Raw genomic sequence first — 27,555 nt, forward strand, 5'->3', positions numbered from 1 at the left:
GTTGAGGAGATTGTGTCTACCAGCATGATACGGTCTCTAATTAAAATTATATTGCTGATTTTATAAAAGACTATGGTGGATATCCAGCCATTATAGATGTCTTCCAGTATTTTGGAGTTGATCGAACATTCCAGTTGACTGAAGTCTAAGGTACTCCTGACCCATCTGTAATTGCAATCTGATTAGAGTGTAATTTTTCAATTCCATGACGTCTGTTTCATGCGGATTAAGATGATGTTAGAATTTTTCAACATTTTGTGGTACGCTCGAAATAATACGCCAATGCGTATACGGGGTGGCTAATTCCTTTCTGGCACAATCTCGCCACTGTCATTCCACATCGGTAGTTACTTGATCCTAACCAGCTGCTTTCCACCTTTTAGTTGCTCCACAGACTTTCTTTACTTCCTCTATGGTCACTGGCTGCACTGGCCTGCGATGCGCCGACGGACCTGCTTCAACTTCGCTGCGGCGTCCGTGAAAATCTGATACCGCATCCAGCTTCAGTGGATCACCGTTACTACAGTATCGTGGCCGTCGGCGGCACTCATTCGGAACCAGGAAACTCATCGCCAGCGGCACCAACCTTTGGCTCCGTAAATCAAGGCACCGACCGTCTACTCGGCAGTGGGCACGGCAGCTGCGTCAAGATGCAGATCACCAGCCCTTTCTTGTTCCTCGTCCAGGTGCGGAAATGGCACGGCAAATCATTTCTTAGTAACAATGTCTGCTTGATACTGCTGCTTACACGCGGCCACTAGTGAATTTAGTCTTGTGGATCTGTTTTTCACTGCGATTTCTTCTGTTACTGGGAGGTGACGTTGAATCTAACCCCGGTCCTGGGGTCTCATCGCTTGCTGATCAACTGAAGGCCATTGCGAATGATATTAAAGAAATCAAGGTGGAGAAAACTGTCACTAACCAGAAACTAAGCGCAATTGAGAAGAAACTTGAAAAATTAACTGCGCTCAAAAACAAGTATCGGCTTGCACAAAGACAGTAGTTGAGCTCGAAAGAAACATTGCAGCTATGACAAAAAAATTGGTCATCAGGAAAATAGAAATTGTCATTCTAACATCATTGTGTACGGCATTGAAGAAGATGCGAATGAAACTACTGAAACGCTGCTCCAAACTACTAAAGGTGCCGTATTTGAGGGTCTGCTAGGGCTTAATATTTCAGGAATCGAGAGAATACACTGGCTTAGAAGACAAAGATTATCCAACAAAATGCAGACCTGTAATCATGAAACTTCTCAATTACCGCGATAAGGTCAGCATATTCAAACAAAGCTGGAAATTTAAATGCTCTGGCTTTTCTATTAGTGAAGATTTTTCACGTGCTGTTCGTGATATCAGAAAAAAATCTGGGACCGAACAAAAGAAAATCGCAACCGCAAAGAAAATGTATTCTTTACCTACGATAAAGTGCGAATAAATGGACAACTGTTTGCTTATGATAACGACCTAAACGACATTGTAGAAAGAGAAACAAGAACGAAACACCGCAACAAGAATCTCGAACGACGAAAAGCAAAAGCCGATTGCCTTCCTCAACTTGAATGCCCGCAGCATAGATAATAAGGTACCTGATCTGAAGGCTACTTTCCTGGCTATTCAGCCTCACATCGTAACCATCACTGAGACATGGCTGCATCCTGGCATTTCAGACTCTGAATTTGTCCCACTCGAATATACAGTTATTCGCAAGGATAGACAATGTAGAGGTTGGGAGTAGCAATTCTTCTTAAACAAGCAATGGTATAATCCATCATGCCGGAAGTGGCAGGTGTTGAGGCTGTATGGTGCAAGATCCATTTAACCGATGGCGTTGTTCACGTTGGAGCTGTATACAGGCCTACAAATGCCGATGTAATGAATCTAGACACGTTATTCGACTACATGCTTAGACAAACCCCCGGCGGGAAAGTTCTCATGGCTGGGGACTTTAATCTACCAGATATTAACTGGAAATCTGTTAACCCCGGAAATGCTACAAATAACCTGGTGATAGATTTCTTGTTCACGTTCAAGCTTACGCAGATTGTTGACACTCCGACTCGTGTCCATAACCAAACCAGCTCTATTCTAGACCTATTATTCGTTAGCGATCACTTTCCAGGCAGTGCCATAACAATAGAAACACTTCAAGGGCTATCAGACCATGAATTAATACGGTGTAAATTGCCTATATCTAACCTTGTTAACCCAGATCGTACTGAAAAACGTGTCTTCGCTTTTAATACGTCCAATTATGATGCTGTTATGATTTATCTCGTCTATGAATACGAGAACTTTTCCCATTTAAGTCTCAATAAGCAATCAAGTATTGATAGCGTATGGCAGTTTTTTAAAATTGTTGTTATGCATTGCATGGAAAGCTTCGTCCCAAAAGTTCAAAAAGTTGTCAAAAATCAGAATCCCTGGATCACGCGTGAAGTAATTCATATTAAACGAAGGATCAAAAGACTCGGACAGCGGAACAAATTTCGCCTCATCCCTGACTACCACCCGCGCCTTAATTCATTAAATAGGCAACTTAAACATGCCACTCGAAATGCAAAAGAACATTTCTGCAACACTACATTACAGAACTTTATTAAAAATGCACCAAGCAAATTATGGCGTAACTTGAGCACAAAGCAATAGATGAGTCTTCCAATGTCATCTCTGGACGGCAAACTTAAAGCAGATTCGTTCAACAAATATTTCAAATCGGTCTTCACTGTTGATAAAAACCATGTTGGCCAGATTGCACGACAACAATATGGACACGAGCATCTCGTTCGTACGCCTACAATTTCTGAGGCTGGTGTGCTATCCTTGCTTCTAAATGTTGACGAAAAGAAAAGTAGCTGCCCAGATGACATTCCTAATGGTTTTCTGAAACGTTATGTTGAGCCTTGTAGCAAATATCTTAGTCTTTTTTTCCAGAAATCAATTCGTGAATACTGTATTCTCTCTGAATAGAAAATCGCCAAAGTATTTTCTGTTCACAAATCAGGTGATAAACACTCCCAGAATAATTATCGACCAATATCTCTGACATGTACATGTGGCAAAATTCTGGAACACGTTATCCTAAAATTTCTGACTCATTACGTAGAAGCTAAAATGCTAATTCACCACTCCCCGAATAATTATCGACCAATATCTCTGACATGTACATGTGGAAAAATTCTGGAATACATTATCCTAAAATTTCTGACTCACTACGTAGAGGCTAAAAAGCTGATTCACCCTTCCCTGCACGGGTTTAGAAATAGACTATGCACTATGACACAACTTGTTGAATTCGTGCATGATCTTGCGCAAGGTATTAACAATCAGTCGCAATTTGATATAATTTTCCTTGACTTTTCCAAAGCGTTCGACCAGGTGTCGCACCAAAAATTGATGTACAAACTCAAGCATTTAATTGGTGATGGTCTCGTCACACAATGGATCAGAATTTTTTTGTCTGAACGCTACCAATTTGTCCAATTCGACGTACTAACCCCAGAAATTACTCCCGTGGTATCTGGTGTCCCCCAAGGATTTCTACTGGCGCTTCTTTTATTGTTGCTATTTAATAATGATATAACTAACCAAAATGAAGTACAAAGAGGTTGTTAGCAGACGATTGCGTTTTTATCATGAAATAAAAGTTCCGTCAGACCAGATCAAACAAAAGAGTGCTTTGAATAAAGTTTTTCAGTGGTGTCATGATTGGAGTATGGTCATTAACAAAGACAATACTGTTTCTATGTCTGTAACAAAGAAAAAAATTCCGCTCAAGTTCTGATAACACCGCGCTACGAACTGTTACGGAATACCAATGTCTGGGCTTCTTTATCTCATCCGACCTGAACTGGACAACGTAAGTTCAGTATGTAGCAAATTAGGCAATGAACAAACTGCTTTTCCTCAAACGTGGCTTAAAAAACTCGCCTCCCGAAATAAAGCTTCTGGTATACACTACACTTATGCGCCCGGCATTAGAATATGCTAACATTACATGGTTTTCTTATACAGGTACTAGCCTAGCCGCACTGGAAAGTGTGCAGCGAAAAGCTGCGCGATTTATCTATGACCAGTACAGACGCCCAGATTCACCTACTGAACTTTTGCATCGCGCAGGACTTTAGCCTTTATCTATCCGATCGAAACTGCACCGCTAGAAATTCTTATACTTAACTTGTAGCTTAACTCTGAAGACCGTCAATATAAGCCACTCCAGAATTACCCGCCGCAAACATCCCCTCACACTTGACGAATTTTTTTGTTGCAATAACACAATTGAATTTTTCCTTTTTTCCGCGAGCAGTGCGCGAATGGAATGCCCTTGACGCTACTATTGTAAAGCAGCCGACAGTCGTCAAATTTTTGGAGCTTGCCGAGCTGAGTATATTGCCACAAAAGTGACTAAATATTTTTAAAATGCTGGTGATATATACTTTGTTTTATATAATTGATTACAACTGATTACCTCTAATTTGTTTGTTCTTGTCTAGCTTTAACTAGACCCATACTTTTCATTGTACAACTCCTTACTGTTCTTTAACTGTTTTACCTGGAAGTTGTGTATTTTTTGAAGTGCGCCCACCCCTGTAAAAAGCCTAGTTAGCGTTGACAGTATGCAGAAATAAAATTTATAAAACGCCCTGATTGCAATGGCTGCTTTATAGATTTGTGTGGAATTTTTTTATTACTTTAGATATCATATCCATACTCTTTTATTAATTTTTTTATTACGTTAGCTATCATATCCACTCTTTGTCTTTGACTGCATATATCTCATTTTTGCCTACGCCTAATTTCCTCTTGAGTGTTTTTAGAGAATCTCCATTCCTTAGAGCGTGCTCTATTCTCTCCGCATTAAACTCTCTCATGTCGGCTGCCTTGCGTTTATGGATAACTGATAGCTCTGCCAGCTCTATTCCGTCTGTGGGGTCAGATGCTTCCATGCTTTGGTTTTTCGTAAGCAGATATTTCGTGTCCTTGGAGAGCTTGCTGGCATCCTGGAGCTGAATTCTACCCCTATTTCTACTGCCCGCTCCGTAATATTAGCATTGAGATTATCGTTCATTGCCTAAGCATCAAGGTCGCCGTCCTCTATTAATGCAGAGTCTATCGAGATCCTGAATTCCTCTACTTTCCCTGTTACTGATAGCTCGCTACGGGCTGCCGCCTCACTGGTTCCTTCCGTTCTCTCTTCAAGGCTGGGTGAATTCTTCAGCTCACCATCCTGTGGTTGCTGCAACACACCGCTCACAGGAGCTCGACATTCCGCACGATGCCAGGTCGAGCGCCTAGTAGGAACTCTATATCATTTTTAGTTCCACCATTGGGCTCTTTTACGTCTAGTTCCTGCTCTCTCCTATGAGGAAGAAGGAATGTGTGATCCGTAAATTATTTCGCTCATGTGATTCACGGTTCCCTTATTTTATTGATATGAAGAACTGGACGACTGAGATCAAAAAACGCCTTAGTACACTTTCTTCGCAACCTTGGTAGTTTGATCAATAGAGTTGCAGCATTACCGCACACCTGTGCGCGAACCTGCAGATCAGACTCAGATTAATAGACTCCTCAAACCAGCAACACGTTTGATGATGTTCATATATTGTATATATTGCATGTATTGGACGAGAGTTCGCAAAAAAAAAACAAACAAACTTGGGGGACGCTTATGCTTCGCCTTTAGGAGCAGAACGCGACAGCATTATCGGGTGTCGTTCGCATCTCGTACTCAACACTCACATGACGACCTAATTCTTAATCATCATACTCATAATAACTCGTGTCCGCGTCAGAAGATGGCTTAAAGACAGTTTCTTAGATCTAAGACCACATCGCGTTCACTACGTCCACCTTTATTGTATTAGAACCCATTAGCCTTCGTACCCTAAGGGCACAAAGCCTGCCTCACAATCCGAAGGCCCTTGGTTAGATTTCCATCCAAACCCAAATTAGCTCAGTTTTGTTTCCAACTCAATTACTTTGCTTCGGTCCCAGTAACCTTCCCCAGAAGTTTGGCTTCAATTCGAACATTCTTTCACTTGTTCCTGACTGTTATTTCTTTGCTTTCATTGAGATCTTTCGCTCATGGCGAAGACGCCAACGATGACGCCGGCGTTTCTGCTACACGGGACACTTAGCGTTATCGCACTAAAAATGTGCAGTATCCAGATTTGGTGCATTTTATACACAGCGCCTGTTCATGACTGTGAAAGACCTATCTTGCAAGGCAAAATATAGTTGGAAATCGGAGGCCTATCTTACAATGCAATATATACTGAGAGATCTGATAGAAAATAAGGGCCACAAACAGGCCTTTAGCCGACAGAGCGGATTTAGATCCGGCGGCGTTCGCCGACCCATCGAAGGTGCGGGGGGGGGGGGGGGGGGGGGTAGGTATAGTGCTGGCGAGTGACCCCCCGTGTTCCAACTCTGTGAAAAACGAGCACGTGGTTGAGAGAAAATATGTGCCATAGGAAACCGGTAATTAGCTGGAGGCATAGGGACGGAACCCAACTTCAATAGGAGGTCACACCGCTTCGTCGAATTGCGGACTTCGCGCGGTCACCATTGAACCATCATTCCGGCTACCCTAACTAGGTTCTCGACAGCTACGCACGTTCGGGACTCGGTCCATTTTGTCGGAAAGCTAAAACGTCTCCACTGACGATATTCGAAGTGATGGTATCGTTCGATGTGAAGCTGATTTTCATATCTGTGCCTGTTGATTTCGCTGCCGAGTGCTGAACGAAAGGCCTGAACGAGGATGCCACTTTGCGAGCGCGAGAACCCGACTGCTGCGCAGTGCCTCTGCCGACACCAAACTTCTGGGTCTCTAATACGTACTTCATTATCAATAACACCTCTTGGTGACAGACTTTCGGAGCAGCAGTAGGTGCCTCCGTTTCAGTTCTTCGCGCTGAACTTCCTAGAATCCACAGAATCTTCAGCGGTTTCTGCCCTCTGCCTCCAACGTTTTCTACGTTTCGTCAATGAGTGTTGGCAGCATCGCCCGGCACGAAGTGCATAGGTTTCTTTCACCCCTCAACACGTTACAGCAGAGCATCCTGTTCACCGAGGAAGAAGTGGACGGCCACATCACTTTCCCCGATGCTTTCCTGGAACAAACAGCAGATTCCCTGGAGACCACTGCAGGCCTACTCACACCAGATGATATGTAATAATTCACTCGTCCGATTAAATCGGGCACAAGCGCTCAGACGCTTCTAGGCTGTTCAGCCGCATCTTCAAAATATGCTCGAGTCCGAAGCGCAGAGCAAGAAAAGTAAAGCAAGACATGCAAGGCCTGAAACGAAACGGCTATGCAGCCGAAATGCTGCGGTCACAGATGCAGCGCGCTTCTGCCCCGCCAAATCGAACTGGGACACACGCAAAAAAGCTGGAACTTATACCTTAAGCCCGTGGTGCGGATGAAGAGCTTTCTCGCATTTTTTTGTGACTGCGGCGTTCGCGTGTCCCACGTACCTTCTTGCAAATTACGAGAACGTTTCTTACGTTTCAAGGACCCTATTGACCCAGCTGTCTACTAGGGGTTGCCTACAAGATACCCTGTCGTGATTCTGAAGCTGCCTTCACAGGGAAAACCGAAAAATTCTGTACAATAATCAATGAACATCAAAATGACGTCGCGCAAGGCAAAACTCGCTCAAATGCTTTAGAGGAACATCATCAATACACGGTCCCTGATATCGACTGGGTTCCGGCCCTTGTGATTGGCAAAGGAAAATTATTGCTAAAACGCTCGCTCATGGGATCGCATAACATTCATAACATTCATAGCTTTCCTGTCCTTCGCTTTATTGTGATCAAGGCGCCCGCACGAATGCGGAAACGTGAATCGTTTTTTCTTTTTTCTACAACCTCTGCTGAGTGTGTATTTTTGTCAAGTCATTATGAATTGCACTCGCCAGACGGGAATGGTTCGAATCTTCGATTTCATTAAGCTGTATTCGTAAGCTTTATTTGTATTTGCACTTGAATACATTCAACTGGCTGTATCTCAGAAGTTCGGTTACAAATTACAAAGACGTAAACATTGCGGCGGCTGAACAAAAACATATTTGTGACCATCAAATTGGAGCAAACTATCTGAAACTCACCTAGTTTAAAGAAAACGTTGGCCTACTTCAGTATTAGGCAGGAAGGGTCTCAAGTCTAACTACTTTCTGGAATTAATTAAACTGTAGGAAAACGGAGCTGGTATCGACGGAGAAACGGAGGTAGCTGGTATAGACCAGATTCTCTTAGCGACGCATGCAGACTGCAGACGCGCTCCTCCTCTTGACACCAGGCGCCGCCTCTCGGCGTGGACTGCGGGATGAGCGGTGCGGTACAGGCGAAAGTTCGTTTTTCTTTTTGCGTGGCGTTTAATTGTGTCATTAATGAGTGGTTTGAGTGAGTAGCTACGATGTACAAGAACTCCTCGTCGGGGCGGCACTGTGCCGTCGTTGGCTGCAAGAACAACCAACGTAAACGCAAACTTCTGATGGATGAAAATTGCGCTGAACATCAGTGCAAGAGGCTTGTAAGTGCGGCGTGTACTCGTTGCACGGATTTCCGGCTCCGCATGACAAGTGTAGGGAATGGGAAGTCGCCCTCAACCACAAGAACTTCAAGCCAAGCAAACTTGCACGTGTAAGTGTTGTTCCACTTATGGCAGTGAACATTCTGCTTAGCGAGGTTCGTGCATAGCGTTTCGCCCAGTGACAGGCAAGCGCTACTACTTGCGCTGCGTCACAGACACAACACACACATACTTTTCAGAGCTTGTTTTAGTGTGCTGTAATCGTGGTTTGGTTTGGTTTATGGGAGTTTGACGTCCCAAAGCGTATCAGGCTATGAGGAACACCGTAGTGAAAGGCTCCGGAAATTTCGATCACCTAGGGTTCTTTTACGTGCACTGACATAGCACAGCACACGGGCCTCTAGAATTTCGCCTCCATCGAAATTGGACCGCCGCGGCCGGGATCGAACCCGCGTCTTTCGGGTCAGCAGCCGAGCACCATAACAACTGAGCTACCGCGGATTCTTTTTGTGCTGTAATTGCAGACGAGTTACTAACATGCTGTGTTTCAAAACGCGTGCTTGCAATTAACAAGCCTCCTCTAAAAATTCTTCAAGAATGTACACGTGGGATACTGAGAAAATAGGAAAACTGCCGGATGGTTAGCATGTTCTCGAGCTGCGCAGTTCACATGAACCGTCACTGTGCATTTACATAGGTGAACCGTGGAAGGAGGCCAATCTTGAGAACCCTCCAGCCAAAGACGAATGCTCCAACAGTCCCAATAATGAATAGCCAGGTAATATGGCTCTGCTTTGTCTTCATCCAAGTAGTCGAGCTGTCTCACTCAAACAATCAACTCACCTAAATATGGTATAAATCAATCGTAATATTTATAGCATGAACCCATTATATGTCGTGCGACATTTCCTTCAATATTTTGTCTTTATGTGCAGGCTGTCGGAGACAAAAGAGTTGAGACGGCGCCGTGTGGTGCGCGATGTTATCGGCCAACGAACCCAGGACGGCGGGAGTGCTGTGTGTGCGTGTGTGTGTGTGTGTGTGTGTGTGTGTGTGTGTGTGTGTGTGCGCACGTGTATGTGTGTGCGCGCGGGCGGACCAGACGGCGGGCGCCCGGATGAACCGGGCGGCGGTCTGCGGGGTCATCGGCCGGCTCGTCTGCCTGTCGCCGGAAAGGAGGAAAGGGAGGACTCGGCCGGCATCCGGACAGTGGTTGTGCGGGACGCTGAACGGAAAGGCCGTGTTTCCAACCTCTCCTGTAAAGTTTTCTTTTGCCATTCGGCCAATTAAACAAGTTAAGTTTTACCGGATTATCTTTCTTCCTTGTGACCGGAAATATAAAACGCGTACGTGGAGCACGTATTCTTTCACGTTCGACACGTTTGGTGCCGAAACCCGGGACTTCTGCTGTGGATTTGTGAGATCATCGCTACATCGCTCCAACGCTCACGATCAACGCATCCACTTCACGTAAGTCTCGGCAACGACGAATATCCATGTCATCAATCCGGTAAACTAATTGGCTAAACGAACTGTAGAAGAGAATGGAGCGCCTTTTAAAGAAACGAAGAGTATTACGCTCGCAAACTACGAAGCTTACCAACGAAACTGAGGAGCGACAAGCGTCCCTCACGATTACAGAAGCTGTATCGTTCCACGCTCGACTCATTAAGCTGCAGCAACAGCTAGAGCACGTCAACGAAGAAATTGAGCCATTAGTACCGGAAGAAGATGCTGAAAACGAATATCAGCAAGTGTACGATTATCAAGACCGTATTACAGCGTGCCTTGCTGTACTGCAACTTCGAGTCGACAGTGGTTCGTCAACAACGCAGGCTGAAGTGAATTCGGCGGGCAGCGGCACTGCCATCCAAACGACCACGCCAGCCCCCATAACGACCACGTCGGTGAAGACGAGAGTAAAGCTGCCGAAAATTGAACTGATCAAATTCACCGGGCGGCGCTCTGACTGGCAAGCCTTTTGGGAAGTGTTTGAGCAGGTAGTGGATAAAAACGAAGACTTGACTGACACAGACAGGTTTCACTACCTGCGAGCATCGGTGACAGGCGATGCGGCTGCTGCGCTGGCGGGCCTTCCATCGACGTCACGATGTTACAACGACGCTATCCAACTCTTGAGGAAGCGGTTTGGAAACGAAGAACTTCTTGCGCAAGAACACCTCAAGAGTCTAATTGATTTGAAGCCGGTGCGTTCTTCAGATGATGTCCGTGGCCTTCGCCGTCTCTACGACACCTTGGCGGCGCACATCAGAGGACTGGAAGCGCTCGGACGGAAGCTGGACACCTTCAGTTCAATGCTACTTCCAATTGCACAACGAGCAATGCCACAGGACATTCTGCTAGACTTCAACCGAAGGTGCGTTGCCGACACCGACCGTTTCGCCAGCGAGCAACAAGGCTCCGTCTCCGATGCCTCATCGCACACTACGGACGAGACTGGAGAAGGTACCGTCTCTTCATTTTCTAAGTTACTCTCCTTTTTGAGAGTACAGGTCGAAAGCAGAGAGAACTTGGCTGCACTGCAAGGCATGGACCTCTGTCGACAACCTAAAGAAGGCACTAAAGAGAGTCACAAGCAGCTTCGTAAAACGCATGACAAGCACGTCCGATCCGCAGCGATGTTGCATCGGAGCTCGAGCCCGCTGACCTGCTTCTTCTGTGACTCTAGCGATCACCAAACGCACAACTGCGACGCCTCAAAAGGTCTAGAGGAGAAGAAACGACTTTTGCAGTCGTCCGGCCGTTGCTTTAGGTGCACGAGAACTGGACATCGGTCACGAGCATGCCGCGTAAACCTGCAGTGCAACAAATGCCACAAGAAGCATGCCAGCACGATGTGCGACCCGACGTACTCAAGTAACAGGCCACCCGGAGCGAACCGAACAGTGACTAATGCACAGATAAGCCTCGAAGCTACGACCACGGGAGACAGCTCCGCTCTCAAAAGAACAGTTTTGTTACAGACTGCGACTGCGTTATGTAGTGGAGAAACTTCCAACGCGCAGGTGCGAGTCCTGTTCGACGGAGGAAGTCAGCGCTCCTGCATCACCTCTGACACCTCACGGAAAATGGGATGCACGCTTCTCGGGCATGAAAGGCTGACTGTCGGTGTGTTCGGAGGCCACCAAGAGGAACGCGAGTTCCGAAGAGTCAGAGTTACGGTAAAGACGAGGCGCGGATGTGAGCGCGAGCTCGAAGTGCTGGAAACAGATGTAATTTGTGACCAGCCGATACCCTCGCCACCGGGAAATGTACTGCAAAAGTTGATATCCCTCGGGTACGAAGCAGCTTACTTCTCAACAGACAGCGGTGCAGAAAAGGTTGAGCTGCTCATCGGGTCTGATCATCTATGGGACTTCACGACGGGCAGATGTGTCAAATTAGGAAAACGACTGAGGGCAGTAGAAACATCAATTGGGTGGACTGTTCAAGGGCCTATTGAGAGCGATATCGAGCAGACAAACTGCCTCCACACCGTGACACTGCGAACTTCAGTGATTGAAAAAGAAACAACTGATATTCTGACCAAATTTTGGACCTTAGAATCAATTGGGGTGAATGAGAGCGAAGACAACGAAAAACCATGTGAGGCCTTGGAGTTTTTTGAGGACAACATCAAGCGAGACGGTAATCGTTATGAAGTTGCGTTGCCCTGGAAATCCGAGATTTCACTCGAGGACAACAAGGAAATTGCGCTGAAGCGACTCAGTCAGCTGGCCAACCGGTTCAGGAGGGCTCCCGACCTGCTCCAAGAGTATGACACGACCATTAGGCAGTATGGCGTCTCCGACATTGCAGAACGGGTAGAGGACGAGACCAGCCGCAACCACTGCGTTTATCACATGCCTCATCAAGCGGTCATTCGCGATTCCCGAAAACTGAGGGTCGTATTTGATGCTTCCTCCCGCGGAAAGAATTCCAAGAGTCTCAATGATAACTTAGAGACTGGACCCAATCTAACTGCGGACCTCGTGGGGCTCCTTCTCAATTTCCGCAAGTACCGAGTTGCACTTGTCGCTGACATCCAACAGGCCTTTCTGCAAATTGGAATCCGAGAACAAGACAGAGACGCCCTTCGATTTTTTTGGTTCCGAGAGACCCCTCAGCCCGGTTCTCCGTTGCCTCCCATTAAAACGTGGCGCATGAAGCGAGTTCCGTTTGGAACCACCGCGAGCCCGTTCTTACTCTCCGCTACTCTTCAGCACCACCTGAAATCGTGCGAGGAAGGTTTTCCCCACACCGCGAGCCAGCTGCAGCAAGGCCTTTATGTAGATGACCTACTAACTGGTGCAGATGACGAAGAGGAGGCAGTGAAGCTATACACCGAGGCCAATGCAATCTTCCACGCCGCCTCGATGAAGCTGCACAAGTGGTCGTCGAACAACGAGAGGCTGCGCCAGCTATTTGGGCAAGACTGTAACGAAACCAAGCCTCTGGGATTTGTGTCCGGTGTACTCAAGGTATTAGGACTGGCATGGGACCCCATTACAGATCGCCTGACCTTTGCGTCTTGCGTCACAGACGACACTGGTAAACCAGACACCAAACGGTCCATGCTACAAACTACGGCACGGATTTACTACCCGCTGGGATGGCTGTCACCCTTTATCGTGCGGGCCAAGATCTTGTTTCAGAATCTGTGGCGACGAAACGTGGAGTGGGATGATCCCCTACCAAGTGATGTAGCCGAAAGGTGGCTTACGTGGCACGGTGAATTAAAACACCTCTCTGAAGTACAGGTGCCGCGGTACTATGGGGCGGACGTAAACGGGCAGTCAACAAAGACGGATCTACACATCTTTGCAGACGCCAGTCCCGTGGCTTATGGGGCGGTCGCATACCTTACCATCGCCTCGGAGGACGGCCTGAATTCGACGGTCGTGATGAGCAAATCGAGAGTGGCTTCCCTGAAAGAACTCACTATAGCGAGGCTGGAACTCATGGCATGTTTGCTCGCTGCTCGACTATGCAGCTACATCCTAAGCACGATCGAACTGCACCCTGGTCGAGTAATTTTGTGGACCGACTCTGCGATAGCGCTCCACTGGATACGAGGAGATACGGGACGCTGGCAGCAGTTTGTGCGAAACCGTGTATGCGAGATTCAGCGCGTCACCGGCGGCTATGAATGGAGGCACTGCCCAGGAAAAGAGAATCCTGCGGACCTCCTGACGCGCGGCGTTTCCGTTTCTCGCCTTGCGGCCAGCGACGTGTGGTGGACAGGGCCCCAGTGGCTCCGCAAACCTGATGGCGAGTGGCCACAGGGACTAGTGCAGAACGCGTTCTCTGATGCGGAACTGGAGCTAAAACAGCCAACGAAGGCGCTGCCGGCCATGTCATCCCAAGTGCAATCCCCTTCATTAATGGACATTCAGCGCTACAGCTCCTTCATCAGACTGATCAGAGTCACAGCTTGGGTGCTTCGATTCGTCTCAAGGATGAGACGACGCAACGATGAAGTCGGAGCTCTTACCGCCGAAGAACTCGATCAGGCTGAAATATTTTGGATCCGCAACGAGCAGAGGGAAGGCTTTCACAGAGAGCTAAAAAGCGCTCATAACCAGCAAGCTTTCCCCGTCGACTCTCCACTCAGAAATGCTTCTCTTATGGTGGACGACAAGGGAATCCTGAGAATTGATGGACAGCTACAACGTAGTCACCTGGACTATGACGCTAAGCATCCCGTCGTGATACCTAAGCAGAGCCACCTATCGAAGCTGCTTGCTCTTTACTGTCACCGCAAAGTGCTGCACGGAGGGATACGTTGCACCTTAACGCAGCTCAGGGAAAGGTATTGGGTGATCGGAGCGAGGCAGCTGGTGAAGAGGACTCTAAAAGAATGTGTAACATGCCAACGGTTCAACGCTCAACCAGCAAATCAAGTGACTGCTCCACTACCTAAAGACCGCATAACCGAGGCCCAACCCTTTCAGGTGACCGGTGTTGATTTTACCGGGCCACTCGTTGTCAAGGGGACCTCTCCAACCAAGTGCTATATAGCGCTGTTCACCTGCGCAGTCACTCGAGCTATCCATCTGGAACTGGTCAGCGATATGTCAGCGAGCTCATTCCTTCTCGCATTTCGAAGATTCACCGCCAGACGAGGACTTCCGAGCACCATCTACAGTGATAACGCTCTCACATTCAAGAAAGTGAACAAGGATTTGGGACGTCTCTGGGATGCGATGCGAAGTGGCCAGGTGCAAGAGTACATTGTAAGCGCTCGGGTTCAGTGGAAATTCATTGTAGAACGCGGACCCTGGTGGGGTGGCTTCTACGAGCGTCTTGTCGGAGTGACGAAGCAAGCGTTGAAGAAGACTCTCGGAAGAGGCTACCTTACACTTGAGGAAATGACAGCTACGCTGACCGAAGTGGAAGCTGTACTGAATTCCCGCCCACTTACACACGTTTACACAGAGCCAAATGAACCGGAACCCCTTTGCCCTGCTATGTTTCTTACCGGAAAACGACTGACCTCTCTACATGCGCTACAACGAAAGGAAATCGCCGCTCTGACCTGTGACCACCTGCGACATATGATCTCGACTTGTAATAAAGCGTTGGAGGGGTTCTGGAAGCGCTGGTGCTCTGAATACTTAAAGGAGTTGCAGCTGACACTTTCCAAAGGCGTTCAACGTGGAAGACAAGTTGACATTGGCGATGTGGTCCTCTTAAAAGAAGCTCTGCAGCCGCGCCAAATGTGGAAGCTTGGAATGATTGAAAGGGCTTTCACTGGAAGAGACAACAAGGCAAGAGCTTTTGAGGTCCGAATGCCAGGGGGGGGGGGGGGGGCAAGACTTCGGCGGCCGATTCAACTTATATACCCTTTGGAACTCTCCGGCTAACAAATGACTTCCATCATTTGGGGGGGAGTGTGTCGGAGACAAAAGAGTTGAGACGGCGCCGTGCGGTGCGCGATGTTATCGGCCAACGAACCCAGGACGGCGGGAGTGCTGTGTGTGTGTGTGTGTGCACGTGTATGTGTGTGCGCGCGGGCGGACCAGACGGCGGGCGCCCGGATGAACCGGGCGGCGGTCTGCGGGGTCATCGGCCGGCTCGTCTGCCTGTCGCCGGAAAGGAGGAAAGGGAGGACTCGGCCGGCATCCGGACAGTGGTTGTGCGGGACGCTGAACGGAAAGGCCGTGTTTCCAACCTCTCCTGTAAAGTTTTCTTTTGCCATTCGGCCAATTAAACAAGTTAAGTTTTACCGGATTATCTTTCTTCCTTGTGACCGGAAATATAGAACGCGTACGTGGAGCACGTATTCTTTCATGTACACAGGCCACACAATATCCTGTCTCAGCGGTGACACCTGCACAAGCCGCGTCTGCTGCCTCAATTTCAACCTGGGACACAGCAGACCATTCGCAGCAGACTTCAGACTCGGATGAGTGCGACAGCAGTGTGCTTGACCTCAGCTGCCATGGTCCTGCTTCCACTCAAGAAGAAATAGCAAGTCAAACGTTTAACAAGAGTTGCCAAGCAGAAATGCCAGTTTTCAGTGTGGGTGTTCCTTGGGAAGACCCATATTTCATCACACATATACTCATATGTAGCTGCAGAAATCGAATTTCAAAGCTCAGAAACACCAACCATACCAAGACCAACTTCTGAGGACCTTTCTGAGGCAGCGCGCAACTTTTACACGGGTCTTGGGCTTGACGGCTTGAGGAAACTTGTGACAACAGTGGCTGGTCTTGGTGAGGTTTGTGGAAACATGACCATTGGCGACCAAGTCCTGCTAACACTCATGCGACTGCGATTAAGACTACTGTATTTTGACTTGGCCCTGAGGTTTTGCACATCTGTGACGCGAACAGGAAGAATATTTCGCAAAATGATAGGCATTTTGCATGGCATTATGACCAAAGTTGTTGCATGAGTGCCAATTGAAAAAAAAAAAAATTAGCAACAATGCCACAACAGTTTGCCAAAAGACAACATGCTGACACTACTGTTATTGTAGACTGCACTGATGTGTACATGCAGCGGCCCAAGAAACTTTATCCCAGAAGGAAGACATACAGCTCCTACAAGGGCTGCAACACTCTCAAGTTCCTCGTTGCAGTTACACCAATTGGCTTCATAATCTTTATATCTGGCACATATGGTGTACGAGCGTCAGATAAGTTCATTGTTGAAGACTCGGGCTTTGTTGACAACTTGTCTGAAGGGCACATTGTCATGGCTTACAGAGGCTTTAGTTTGAGCAATTCCATGAAGGAAAAGGGAGTGAAGCCCAACACGCCGGCTTTCTCAAAAGGTAGGCTTCAGTTTACTGAAGGAGAAGCAACGGCATCAAGACGGATCTCGCACATGAGAATTCACGTTGAACGTGCAATTAATCGTATTAAGGTGTACAGAATTCTCAAGAACTCATTGCCTATTCATCACAAGAAGTTGATGAACAGCATTGTGCTAGTTTGTGCGGGGTTGTGCAATCTGAAAGGACCACTAATAACAGATCCGAAAGGCGAAGAGAAAGAGAAATAAAATGACAGTGAGAATGAAATGGGCCACATCCTGGGCACTGCTACTCCGTGACAAGCAGGAGGGCACACTTGACGATACTATGAAAGAAGACTGGATGGAGTGTTTGACTATTGTGCACCATTTTGTTGTTGCACTTCATTCCATCATGTTGAAGCGGTACAGAAGCGGTGAGAAGTATAGGGAATGGGAAGTCGCCCTCAACCGCAAGAACTTCAAGCCAAGCAAACTTGCACGTGTAAGTGTTGTTCCACTTATGGCAGTGAACATTCTGCTCAGAGACACCGCGCCACTGATGCCGTTGCACACTGTTTCGTTTATTACAGGTCTGTCCATTTCATTTTATTTACGGGAAACCTACCACCATAAATAAGTGCCCAGTGCTCAAACTTAGCTACGCGAAAAAGGTGAGTATGTCGTGCAGATCTGCTTTTAACAGTACTTTGTGTTGGACAAGTTGGAAGTAGTTCGTATTGTGGACCAGCGCAAAACGGACAGCGGGCCTAGGAGAGAGAAGACGCCACGGGCGCTGCGTGCTTTCAAGAGGTGGAAGTGGCTGTTCTGAAATCTTGATGAATACTAAGCACTTTTACGCGAGATGCGTGTTTAGGCGTCGCGTTTACCTGCAACCGATCTTGCTGTGCGCAAGAACGCCTCGTACCGAGTGCTGGAAGTCGTGGTCGTACAGGGCAAGGCATGGACTGGTAGCTCAAGGCTGCCTATACCTGTCTTGCCATTGAACCATATGCCAATTGGCGTTATCAACCCATTGCAGGCATGCGCGTTACAGAGCCAGAACGCAGCGATACGCGGCGTCAAACAGATACAGGGTGCTCTGTAAACTCGCTATTAACCTCAGCGATACATAGAGACACAAAGTTTTTGAGTGTGCGTGTTTTTGCCTTGAAAAACGCATATGGGACTAGTAATGGTGAAAGAGAGCTCATAACTGTAGTGCAGAGAGTTGGTACTTACAAACAATTTTGTGCCTCCAACTTCTGTCTCTGTCAGCGCCAGCACTGAACTGCACTTTGACGTACAAGTCAACTGGCCAACCTGTATTACTTCTACATTCCTGATGACGTCGGTGCCGCCGGCAAGCACTGATTGCTCCTGTGATCTACCACGTAGTTTGGTAACATCACAATAATTGGACAAGTGCACCTTGACGTCACTGGATACGAGTGGAAAGGCCGAACGGCCCATCAGACACCATTCAAAATCGTATGTTACACTCAACGCCTGCGAGTGACACTTGCTAGAAGGCATCTCTTTGCACCCATGAAAGAAATCATTTGCTACTTTGTGTTAAAAAAATTGTTTCTCTACCTCTTTAAGTGTTACACACCAAGTCGTTTGGTCTTTGAAGTGCCTGAGAAATGCTCTCGAACTTTGTTTTTGTGATCTCAAGCACACCTTCATGAGTGCTAGAGGTCATATTTGCAGGACGTTTTACATAGATATGCACCGCTTGCTGGAATGATATTTCTTTGCATCAATGTCTCAAGTAGTGATAATAAAACTGAAAACACAAAACGTAAAACTAAGTCATTAAGTGTTTATTGTTCAGTCTGTTCTGCTGGTGCAGTGAGAGACCTGTATTCAGATATGTCTAAGCTGTTGCTTTGAACAGCATCAACAAGCCTTGGCAAATAATGCCTGAAATAGAATTATGACAGCCTTGAAATATGAAGGCATACAAAATCTACATTATAGGGCACTTCAACTAAAATAAAATCCATGGCTGACCACACATGGAAGTAGCAGTGTGTACGCTCTCTGCAGAACATAATAAACTGTACCTGGTAGTAATATCTATTTTTTCCTCTCATATCAAAGTAGTAGACTCCATTCGAGTTTTTTGACGTCGTACTTGTTGGAGTCTGCAAGCTGCAGACAGTTATCTACACGCAGGCATTAAAATTCTAATATGCTGTCTGTGCCAACTAAGCCATCAGGGCTTGCCGATAAAAATGGACGCGTGGCGCTAATAACTGTGCCACAACGTTCAACATGGACACCACGGTGGTTCTCAAACATCTGCCTGGCAACAGGCTCAAACATTTGTCCATGACTTGTTGCCTTGTTGCCCCGAAACTGGCTAAAAAAGCTTGATGTGACAAACTTATCTGGTGGGGTTTCTTTCTTCCGTGGAACCTTTGGCACATTAGAAGCTGTGAGGCGCAGGTTACGGCTAGCTTCCCAAAGCTTCCCAGTCCGCTGGCGTGTTAACTCCATAAGACGTAGGCTTATTTGCTTTTTAATACATACCCATTTACTATAAAAGTCTTAGCAGGTGTTGCACGCCGATAGCTCGGCATCATCATGTCGACCATGAGTGAGCTCGGGGGCTGCATTCCCTAACATATTTTTGACATGCACAATGGGCGACACTCTTGCGGCAACAGTCTGATGCAAGCGACTCTTGTATGTCAAGAAGGGGGGCTATTACACATTGCTGCACCTCTCTCACATATTGCTCATGGGTCTCATTACGTTTTGTATTGACTTTTTGTCTTTTATGCTGCATGTCTTTGCATTCTTTGCGCATCATAAAATCCATGGCGTCTATTCGTGATGGCTTAACATTTCTCTTTGTGCCCTGGTACCACATTGCACTCCTGTCAGTTCAGCTCTGTCCGGTTAGGCCTTTTCGGCTGGCAAATTCCACCTTCCAGAGGACCGCACCTTGTTACATGAAAAAATGCAGATAGAAAAAGTTGAAAGCAACCTGTGGCTACAATGAATAATGCTATTGCATGTGAAAGTGAGTCTATAGTGGTCGGATCCAGGTCAGAGCTTGGAGAAGGAACACGAGGATCACAGGCTTGGTGGCGCTGAAGAAGAACCCTTTATTGGAAGTGGACGTAGTTATTTATTTATTACATACTGAAAGCTTGGATGTCAGGCCTTCGGCAGGAAATACGGGTGGTACAGAATGAGACAGGATACGGCAATACAATTGCATTCAATCGAAGGAAGGCGTGAGAATAAGTGTGCAGCACTTGCAAAGAAAAAGAAAATATAAATACTATGCTAAAACAATGTGAAATACTGCTGTATATTATAAAATTCACACACTATAACTTCAAATACATTAAATTACATTCCAATGAACAGCCATTTATGAAGTATACTTACACAAGAGAAGACGCAATACAAAGAAACTAAAGCAGAAACCAAAACATGCGAAACAACAGGCTGACGGCTAAACTCTCGTCTCTTCCTGCATCCCTTAATATTGCAATAATATTTCCTCTCTCCTCTCAGACCATGCTCAGTTTACTGTAATAGGGAAGCACCACTCCAGAACCTTCAACGTTATTTCAGGTGTACAAGGCTCTGCTCTTGAATCACTATTATTTTTAGTTTTCATCAATGACCTCCCTACAGGCATTTCATTCAGAATTCACCCATTTGCTGATGATTGTGTACTGTACTATCGCATTACTACTACGTCACACTAGTCACTCCTGCAGAAAGGCTTCGATGTAATAGAAAACTGCTGTGCCACCTGGCTGAAGAAACTGAATGTGTCCAAATGCAAGGGTATGCAAGTGTCCCGAAAGCATTCCACCCTACACGATTCATACTCTTTAAACACCATAATTATTTCAAGCGTTGAATCATGCACATATCTAGGTGGTGTTATCACGGACAAACTGAACTGGTCTCAACATATCACAAAAATTGTGGCTGACACATCTGGAAAACTTCGCTTCGTTATGCGATACAGCGCCAACAGAGAAAAGGACGAAGAAAAACAAGAAACCACAGCGCTGACTTCAACTGGTTTTTTTATTGCAGAGATGGGCGTTATATATACGTAAAGTAGGCGGGAAAGCATGGTGACGCCACTGCGAAATAGCTACGCGGGATAAGATAACAATGACGAGAAGAAAAGTCTGTACTGGCGCACAAAGGAAACTGCAGGGAACAGAACGACAAGGCAGTACAGGGCTAGGGATGAAACAAGGGAACGATAAGACAAAGCACCAGCACTTTGCAACAAGAATAACAAAGCAAAAAGGGGCATTAAAACGGTGCTACTCCAGACAAAGGCAAACACAACAAGGTTATTGTGGTACCATACTTGCACAATGTTTCTCACCGGTTAAAGAGAATAGGTAAGCGGGTTGACGTCCGAGTAGTGTTTTCGGCTCCCGGCAACCTCTCTAAGCTTTGCCACAGCATAAATGCCCCTGCATTGCGTAAGCCGGTTTGCCCAGTTAAACATCGTTCACCGTTTGTCTCCTGCAAAGTTGGTGTCGTTTACAAAATTCCCTTGAGCTGTGGCAAGGCCTACATAGGTCAAACCGGTCGGCGCCTCAATGAGAGACTCATGGAGCACTCTAATGATGTCAGCAACACCGCAAAGAGGAACCTGGGGGTGCACTGCTTGAAGTGACCGTCTCGCCCTTGTAAGCCGTTGTTTCACGAATGCACTGTTCAAGATAGAAATGCCCATCAAACCACTCGCGAAATCATAGAGGCAGTGCACATCTTGAAGCTAGGAGAAGATTGTGTCAGCTCTTTCTCGATCGCCCTGACGAAACGAGAACTAGATTATTTGAGCCTGATGTCATCTGCGTAATGTTTCCGTTCTGTTTTGACTTTTAGCGATTTTAGAACCTTTTGGCTCGTAGTAGTTTTCAGGCTTGTTTGCCGCCTTGTTATGAGCAGCCTTTTATTCGCCGTTTTGGCCCTGCGTTTTTAATTCTCCCTCGCACTGTTTTAGATCTTTTAAATCCCCTTCTGGCCTTGCTATTCTTTCTGCAAAATGTCTATGCTTTGTCTTATCGTTCCCATGATTCTTCCATTGCCATGTACTGAGTTTTAATGCCCCTTTTGACTTTTTTAGTCTTGTTGCAAATTGCTGGTGCTTTGTCTTATCGTTCCCATGTTTCATCCATCGCCCTGTCCTGCCTTGTCGTTCTGTTCCCAGGAGTTTCCTTTGTGCGCCGGTGCAGACTTTTCTTCTCGTCATTGCTATCTTATCCCACGTAGCAATTTCAGCAGTAGCGTCACTATGCTTTCCTGCCCCCTTTACGTATAAATAGCCGCTTTCTGCAATACAAAAACCAGTTGAAGTCAGCGTTGCAGTCTCTTGTCTTTCTTCGTCCTTGTCTGTGTTCGCGCTGTATCGCATAATGAATTACCAACTAGCCCGATCTGCTACTCTTGGCTTCATTAGACGTTCACTTTCTTTGTCTCCCAGTTACATCCCAAAACTCGCTTATGAGGAACACATTAGACTGAAACTTCAATTTGGCTGTATAACATGAAACTCTCATCAGCATTATCCGATTGAATTACTTGCAAAGCATCCAGAATGGGACGGCTCGCTTTATTTGCTCAACATGTGATACACGGCTAAACCTTAGTGCCAGAAAATCTTGCATCGACCTCGACACATTAGCTCATCAAAGAAAGAAATCATGGATGGGCATAATTAATAATCGGTATTATAACCGCCTTCACTTTAGAGCCTTCCTCCTAGTTCTACCCGCATGAAATCGCCTCGGATTTTCAGTTCTCTGTGCGTGCAACGTATATCTGGCTCCACAAATGCATTCAATAAGTCATTCTTGCCCTTGGCTATAGATGAATGGAATTCTCAATTCCTGAATGTATCCTACATGAATGTGACTTCACATTAGGCAGTTATTATCAATCAGCTCATTGTGCTAAATTAACCCGGGCAACAGTAATAAGTCTAGTCTTTTTTCTGCTTGACTCCAGTCTTAAACAGAAATTTTCTTTGTTGTTGGTTTTTAGTGCAATTTACAAACTACCTTTTGTTCTGCACCTATATAGTATTTTGTGCATATTGTGCTTGTAAAAATGTTTTAAAACGTATGCGGACATGAATCACATGAGTGTTCTAGTCATTTTTCTTTGCACATTGTACTTTCATATGCATGGTTCCATAGTAATGTATAACATTGCTATGCCTTTGTTTGCTTTAAATTGTATCAAAATATGACCATAAACATATTTTCTTGATTCCGCCTTATGTAATACCTTACACAGGGTCCTTAAGGCGCAATAAATAATGATGTGTCCATAATAAGCCTCACTCACTTCTACACAACCTTCTTTTCTTTTTCATGCAGATATACAGCCAGCATAGTTTTTCATGAAGGTACAGGCCACACAGCTTGTTTACACACGCACAAAAATATAAATGTGCATAGCATGTTACTCACATTTGTGCAGCTAGGACTCAATTTTCAACAAAGTGGCTTTATGAAAAAGGTATTGCTAATAAATGGAAACATAGCTGCAACAAGAATGCATGACAATGGTTAAGTGCCGTTTGCTGAGGTAACCGAGAGGTTCCATGCAGCACATGCAGGTTATAAGTGAGCTACAGTTCACTTATATCACATCACTAGCCTCAAGAGTGGCTAAGGTACAATAAAAAATTATGGTTGACACAACAAGCTGCACCTATGAGACAAGTAGTTTAAGCAACCTCTAGGAACAGAAGGCAGTGCAAAAATTAAGGGGACATTTAGGCTACACCTTAAGGTTATGTCTAATGCAATAGCTTGAATGGTTATTTGGTACCATCTTAATTAGTACCTCTAAATACACTCATTACCATGCATCAGCAGTGCTGTTAGGCACCACAAGACACACGATGTCCCCTTTAACCATTGGACAAACGTGCCGCAGTGGCACAGGAGTAACGTGTCTGATTGAACCCATGGGTCATGGGCTCGATTCCCAATTGTTAGCCCAATTTTTTTTTCAGCGTAATTAATTTACTTTATATCATTTCATGTAATATTGACATTTTAGTCATGTTTTGGCCTCGTAGTCACAATTTAAATCAACTTTAGTCACTATCATTCCACAGCTCAACTAGTGATGTGACAACCCTCTCGACCAATTCTGAACTAGTGACAACGCATGAACCAACTAGCTCAAATTTCCTTGTTAGTGACAACACGCATTGCTTTTCCTTCGAAGGTCTGCTCTAACGCTGACGCAATAATGTTGACGATAACTGCACTTACCGACGTGGCTGCACACGGCAGTTAATCCGACTTTGCAAGAGAAGGACCCGAATAAAATGCGGCAATCGCTTGTAATGCAAACCCATGTTTGGTACGGTCGGTCAGAATCAGATTGTGAAGGTGAGACTGTCCCTTTAATGAAACAAGTCTCTTTGTCAGCTTGGTAAATGAGTAGCTGACCCACTTCTCCATTAATTACGAAGTCTCCCAGGTCGCAAGCTTTTGTTTCCAGCAGGTAATATGTTATGTGGCTTTCTTGCAGGGAAGGCCACAGCTTCATATCTTCTTTCCATTCGTTGGCCGCGATGGGAGGGGATGAGGCAGAACCCGGTAGCCTACCGTGCGGAAGGAAAACAAAAAATACGCGCAAAGTTAATTGCAATATTATCATACATGGAAACACGCAGATAGGTAAAACAAAGCTTTGACGACAAACTGCTTATTGGCCAAGCATGCGCCCACAAATAGGCATTAACAGGATGGCGGCGCGGTAGCAGCAAGTGCACTGCACGGTCATCGGGCGAACAATGACTTTCGCTCTCGGCTGCACTCAATTTAGAAACCACCTTTTGTGACAAGGTGCTTAAAGTACTGAGAAGCAGCTCAGTCAATAAGCAGACGCGCGGCCTGCTCAGGTCTTGCCCAGCCAACAAAACAATAAGACAAGCTTCGGAAGACGGTAAAAGAAAAACAAACACTAATGAGCTTCACGGCAACATTCTTAGCTCCATCCGCTCCTTAATCCCTAACAGGAGCGCGCCCTGTTCACGTCTCGTGCAGCCAACAAGGCGACAAGACAAGCTTCCAAAGGCGATAAAGAAGAAAAAAAAAACAACTTTCATAGCGTTACCGGTTTGATCCGATCCTCAAGTGGCACCCAAGGAACATGAGAAAGGTAATTAAAAACCGGTGCCTTTTAACGATAAGCAGGTAGAGATTTACTTGAAGCAATATCAAAATAAGGCGCGCCGGTACATAGTGCCGTGTCGCGCAAAGGCTTTGGTATGAGGCTGTATCACGCTCACTGGTAACTTGCCAGGAACCCTACTCTAATAAAACACTTCATTTTATGACGCGCGAAAAACAATGCACACCAAACGTGCCTGCATCATTGCTGCTGCGATATCGGAAAACTCTACTAAAAGCCAAGCATTATACCGATCTGATGCGTGTTCAACTGCGTTTGTCGTGAGTATGCAATGCAATACTGGAAAAAAAAGGACTTACCTATTTTAAGCGTCAACGGACTGCCTGGAGAACAAGCCATTGCTACCGTTCGTGCTTCTGCCAGTGCAACGATGCGTGGTGCTCGCAGTCCACAGATAAACGCTCGCACCGCGGCGCCCACAGAACGCTGATGATTCTGGTCTATAAACAATAAAGCAGAAAGAAGTGGCGCTGTTCCGGGCCGGAGCGCCGTTCCAGTCTTCTTCCTCGTCCCTTGCGACTGTGCTTTTTTTTTTGTGCAATATTTTTCTGCGTAGATTTTACCTGAAAAATTGCGAAAAAAATGTCTGTTGCAGCAAACATCGCTTCCTCGATACGCATAGCAACTGCCTGCTTGTTTCCGTGTTTTTGTTATCTTTTTTGTGGATACATGGGCCTTCAAGTTTTCTCCACGGGTTTCACACCTGAACGATCAAGGTTTGGAGACTACCAGTCCCTTTCCTTAGAAAATGATATTTCCTTGAAGACAATTTTCTCGGTCATTGACAGGGGTAAGGGATTACAACCTGTAAGAACGTTAGGAAAGACTTATAGCCTTTAAGAAGACATCTCGGCGAATAGTCTCGTAAACACAAAAAACAAGAGTTTTCAGTTATTCTAAGAACGTCTTTATATCCTGACAGAATGTTGAAATCATTCTCTAAAGAGCTCGAACCGAATTTTTTTCTAGAGATTCTATTGTGCCCATACATTTTAATTTTATTCTATCCTACGTGAAGCGGCCGTTCGCAGCCCGTGGCGTTCTTCTATTAACACTGTGCTCGGAGTTCGGCATCAATGGGAATGAGACGAAATGCTAGAGCGCTACCACTAAGAGCGTTTGCTGCGCGTTAAGGGTCCCCATTTTGTCGAAGCTTACCAAAAAATGTTCCCTCCTGGACGCTAACTGAGCTGCGTGTTCCCTTAAGCCCCACTTAAATAGCCAACCGGCCGATAGTTTAATGCACTTACGCAGGGATTATAGCAGACTCCTAACACAGTTGTTTAACAGTCAGACACCTAATTTTGCATGTACCAACCCGTTTCCATTGGTTACAGGCTATCGCCTGGTCTAACCCTGGGTTTGTCACGTATGTAACACTACAAAAATGGTGCCTACAGACGTCACCTAGTGCAAAAAAAAAAAACCTTGCGCCATGGCGCTCTTTGTCCAAAGTTAGAATCCAAATAATTAGAATATAATATCATCCTAATCACTGTGGGTGAACAATCATTAATTCTGCAAAGGGGCTAACGATGCACTGGGTTTCTTCAAGGAGGGAAGCATTGTCTTCAGTGTGCATCGTTATTGATCGGGTGAAAGTGTTACGAATACGCCCTCTTGCTTAAGAATTGAGGATACCAGCAAACTTATGCCTGCGTCACCGGTTTGTTATTGCGGTGGAGCTTTTGCAGGTTTTTAATTTCTCATAAAATAGGGGATGCGACAACTTGTTTACCTTGAAATACTTCCACGTGCAGAAAACATATCGGGAATTCGAAAAGAATTTTTCCATTTCCTGGAGTCAGGATGCTTGCACAACACTGTCGATTGACAGACGTGTCATGCCATGTTTCAAATTTCACTTAAAACAGAAAATATCAATTGCGTCTTTTTAATTCGTCATCTGCGACCTATTTTCATCAAGAACATACTTCGCATGGAAGTCAATTGAAAATAAAATTATGTTGCTTGAAATGTGCATCGTGCTATAAGAAGGCCTGCATATCACCGCCTTGGCTACAGGGAAGCACGTCTGCTACTTGACTGTAAGGAATACTACACCACTACGTGAATTTTATTTACCGAATCTTCCTCACATCGTTCTGGCTATGCAAGCTCAAGGTCACAAATAAAGAACACCTGTCTTTCTTTTCGTATTGATGTCTTTGCCATGATCAGCAACTCTTTTCGGCAGTCACGTTTGTAGCCTCAAAAAGGGTGCCATAAAAATAGAAATCTCGATATAATGTCCAACATGCCGCAACACAACCACCTTCATTAATTAACGCGGTGTTGATGCTGGCGTGAAGTATTTAGAAAAGCCGCTATAGACAGCAGCTTGCGGTCCTCATGCTAAACGATCACAGCAATATCAGTATACTACTTAATGAGAGAAAAAAATTTCATCGCTCGGATTAAAACCAGAGGAGGAGACATGGCCCACGACCACACAACATGAGCGCAACTTTACCTGGAGCGGTGTGACCATCGTCTCTCTTCTTCTGCGCTATTTTCAGTAGAGCCACACCTAACAAATTATCTCAG

At 45.8% G+C, this 27,555-nt stretch overlaps 1 protein-coding gene across 1 annotated transcript in view; it reads left to right on the plus strand.

Moving 5' to 3' along the window:
• The first annotated feature begins 11,633 nt into the window (after positions 1-11,633).
• The window catches only part of LOC144120265 (uncharacterized), a 36,535-nt gene continuing 20,613 nt past the window's right edge, over positions 11,634-27,555 (plus strand). The window contains exon 1 of the mRNA XM_077652662.1: positions 11,634-14,356. Within this exon, the coding sequence (XP_077508788.1) occupies positions 11,634-14,356 (2,723 nt within the window). The remainder of the gene's footprint in view (positions 14,357-27,555) is intronic.

Source organism: Amblyomma americanum, chromosome 2 (genome assembly GCF_052857255.1).
Source record: "Amblyomma americanum isolate KBUSLIRL-KWMA chromosome 2, ASM5285725v1, whole genome shotgun sequence".
In the NCBI taxonomy this organism is placed as follows: Eukaryota; Metazoa; Arthropoda; class Arachnida; order Ixodida; family Ixodidae; genus Amblyomma; species Amblyomma americanum.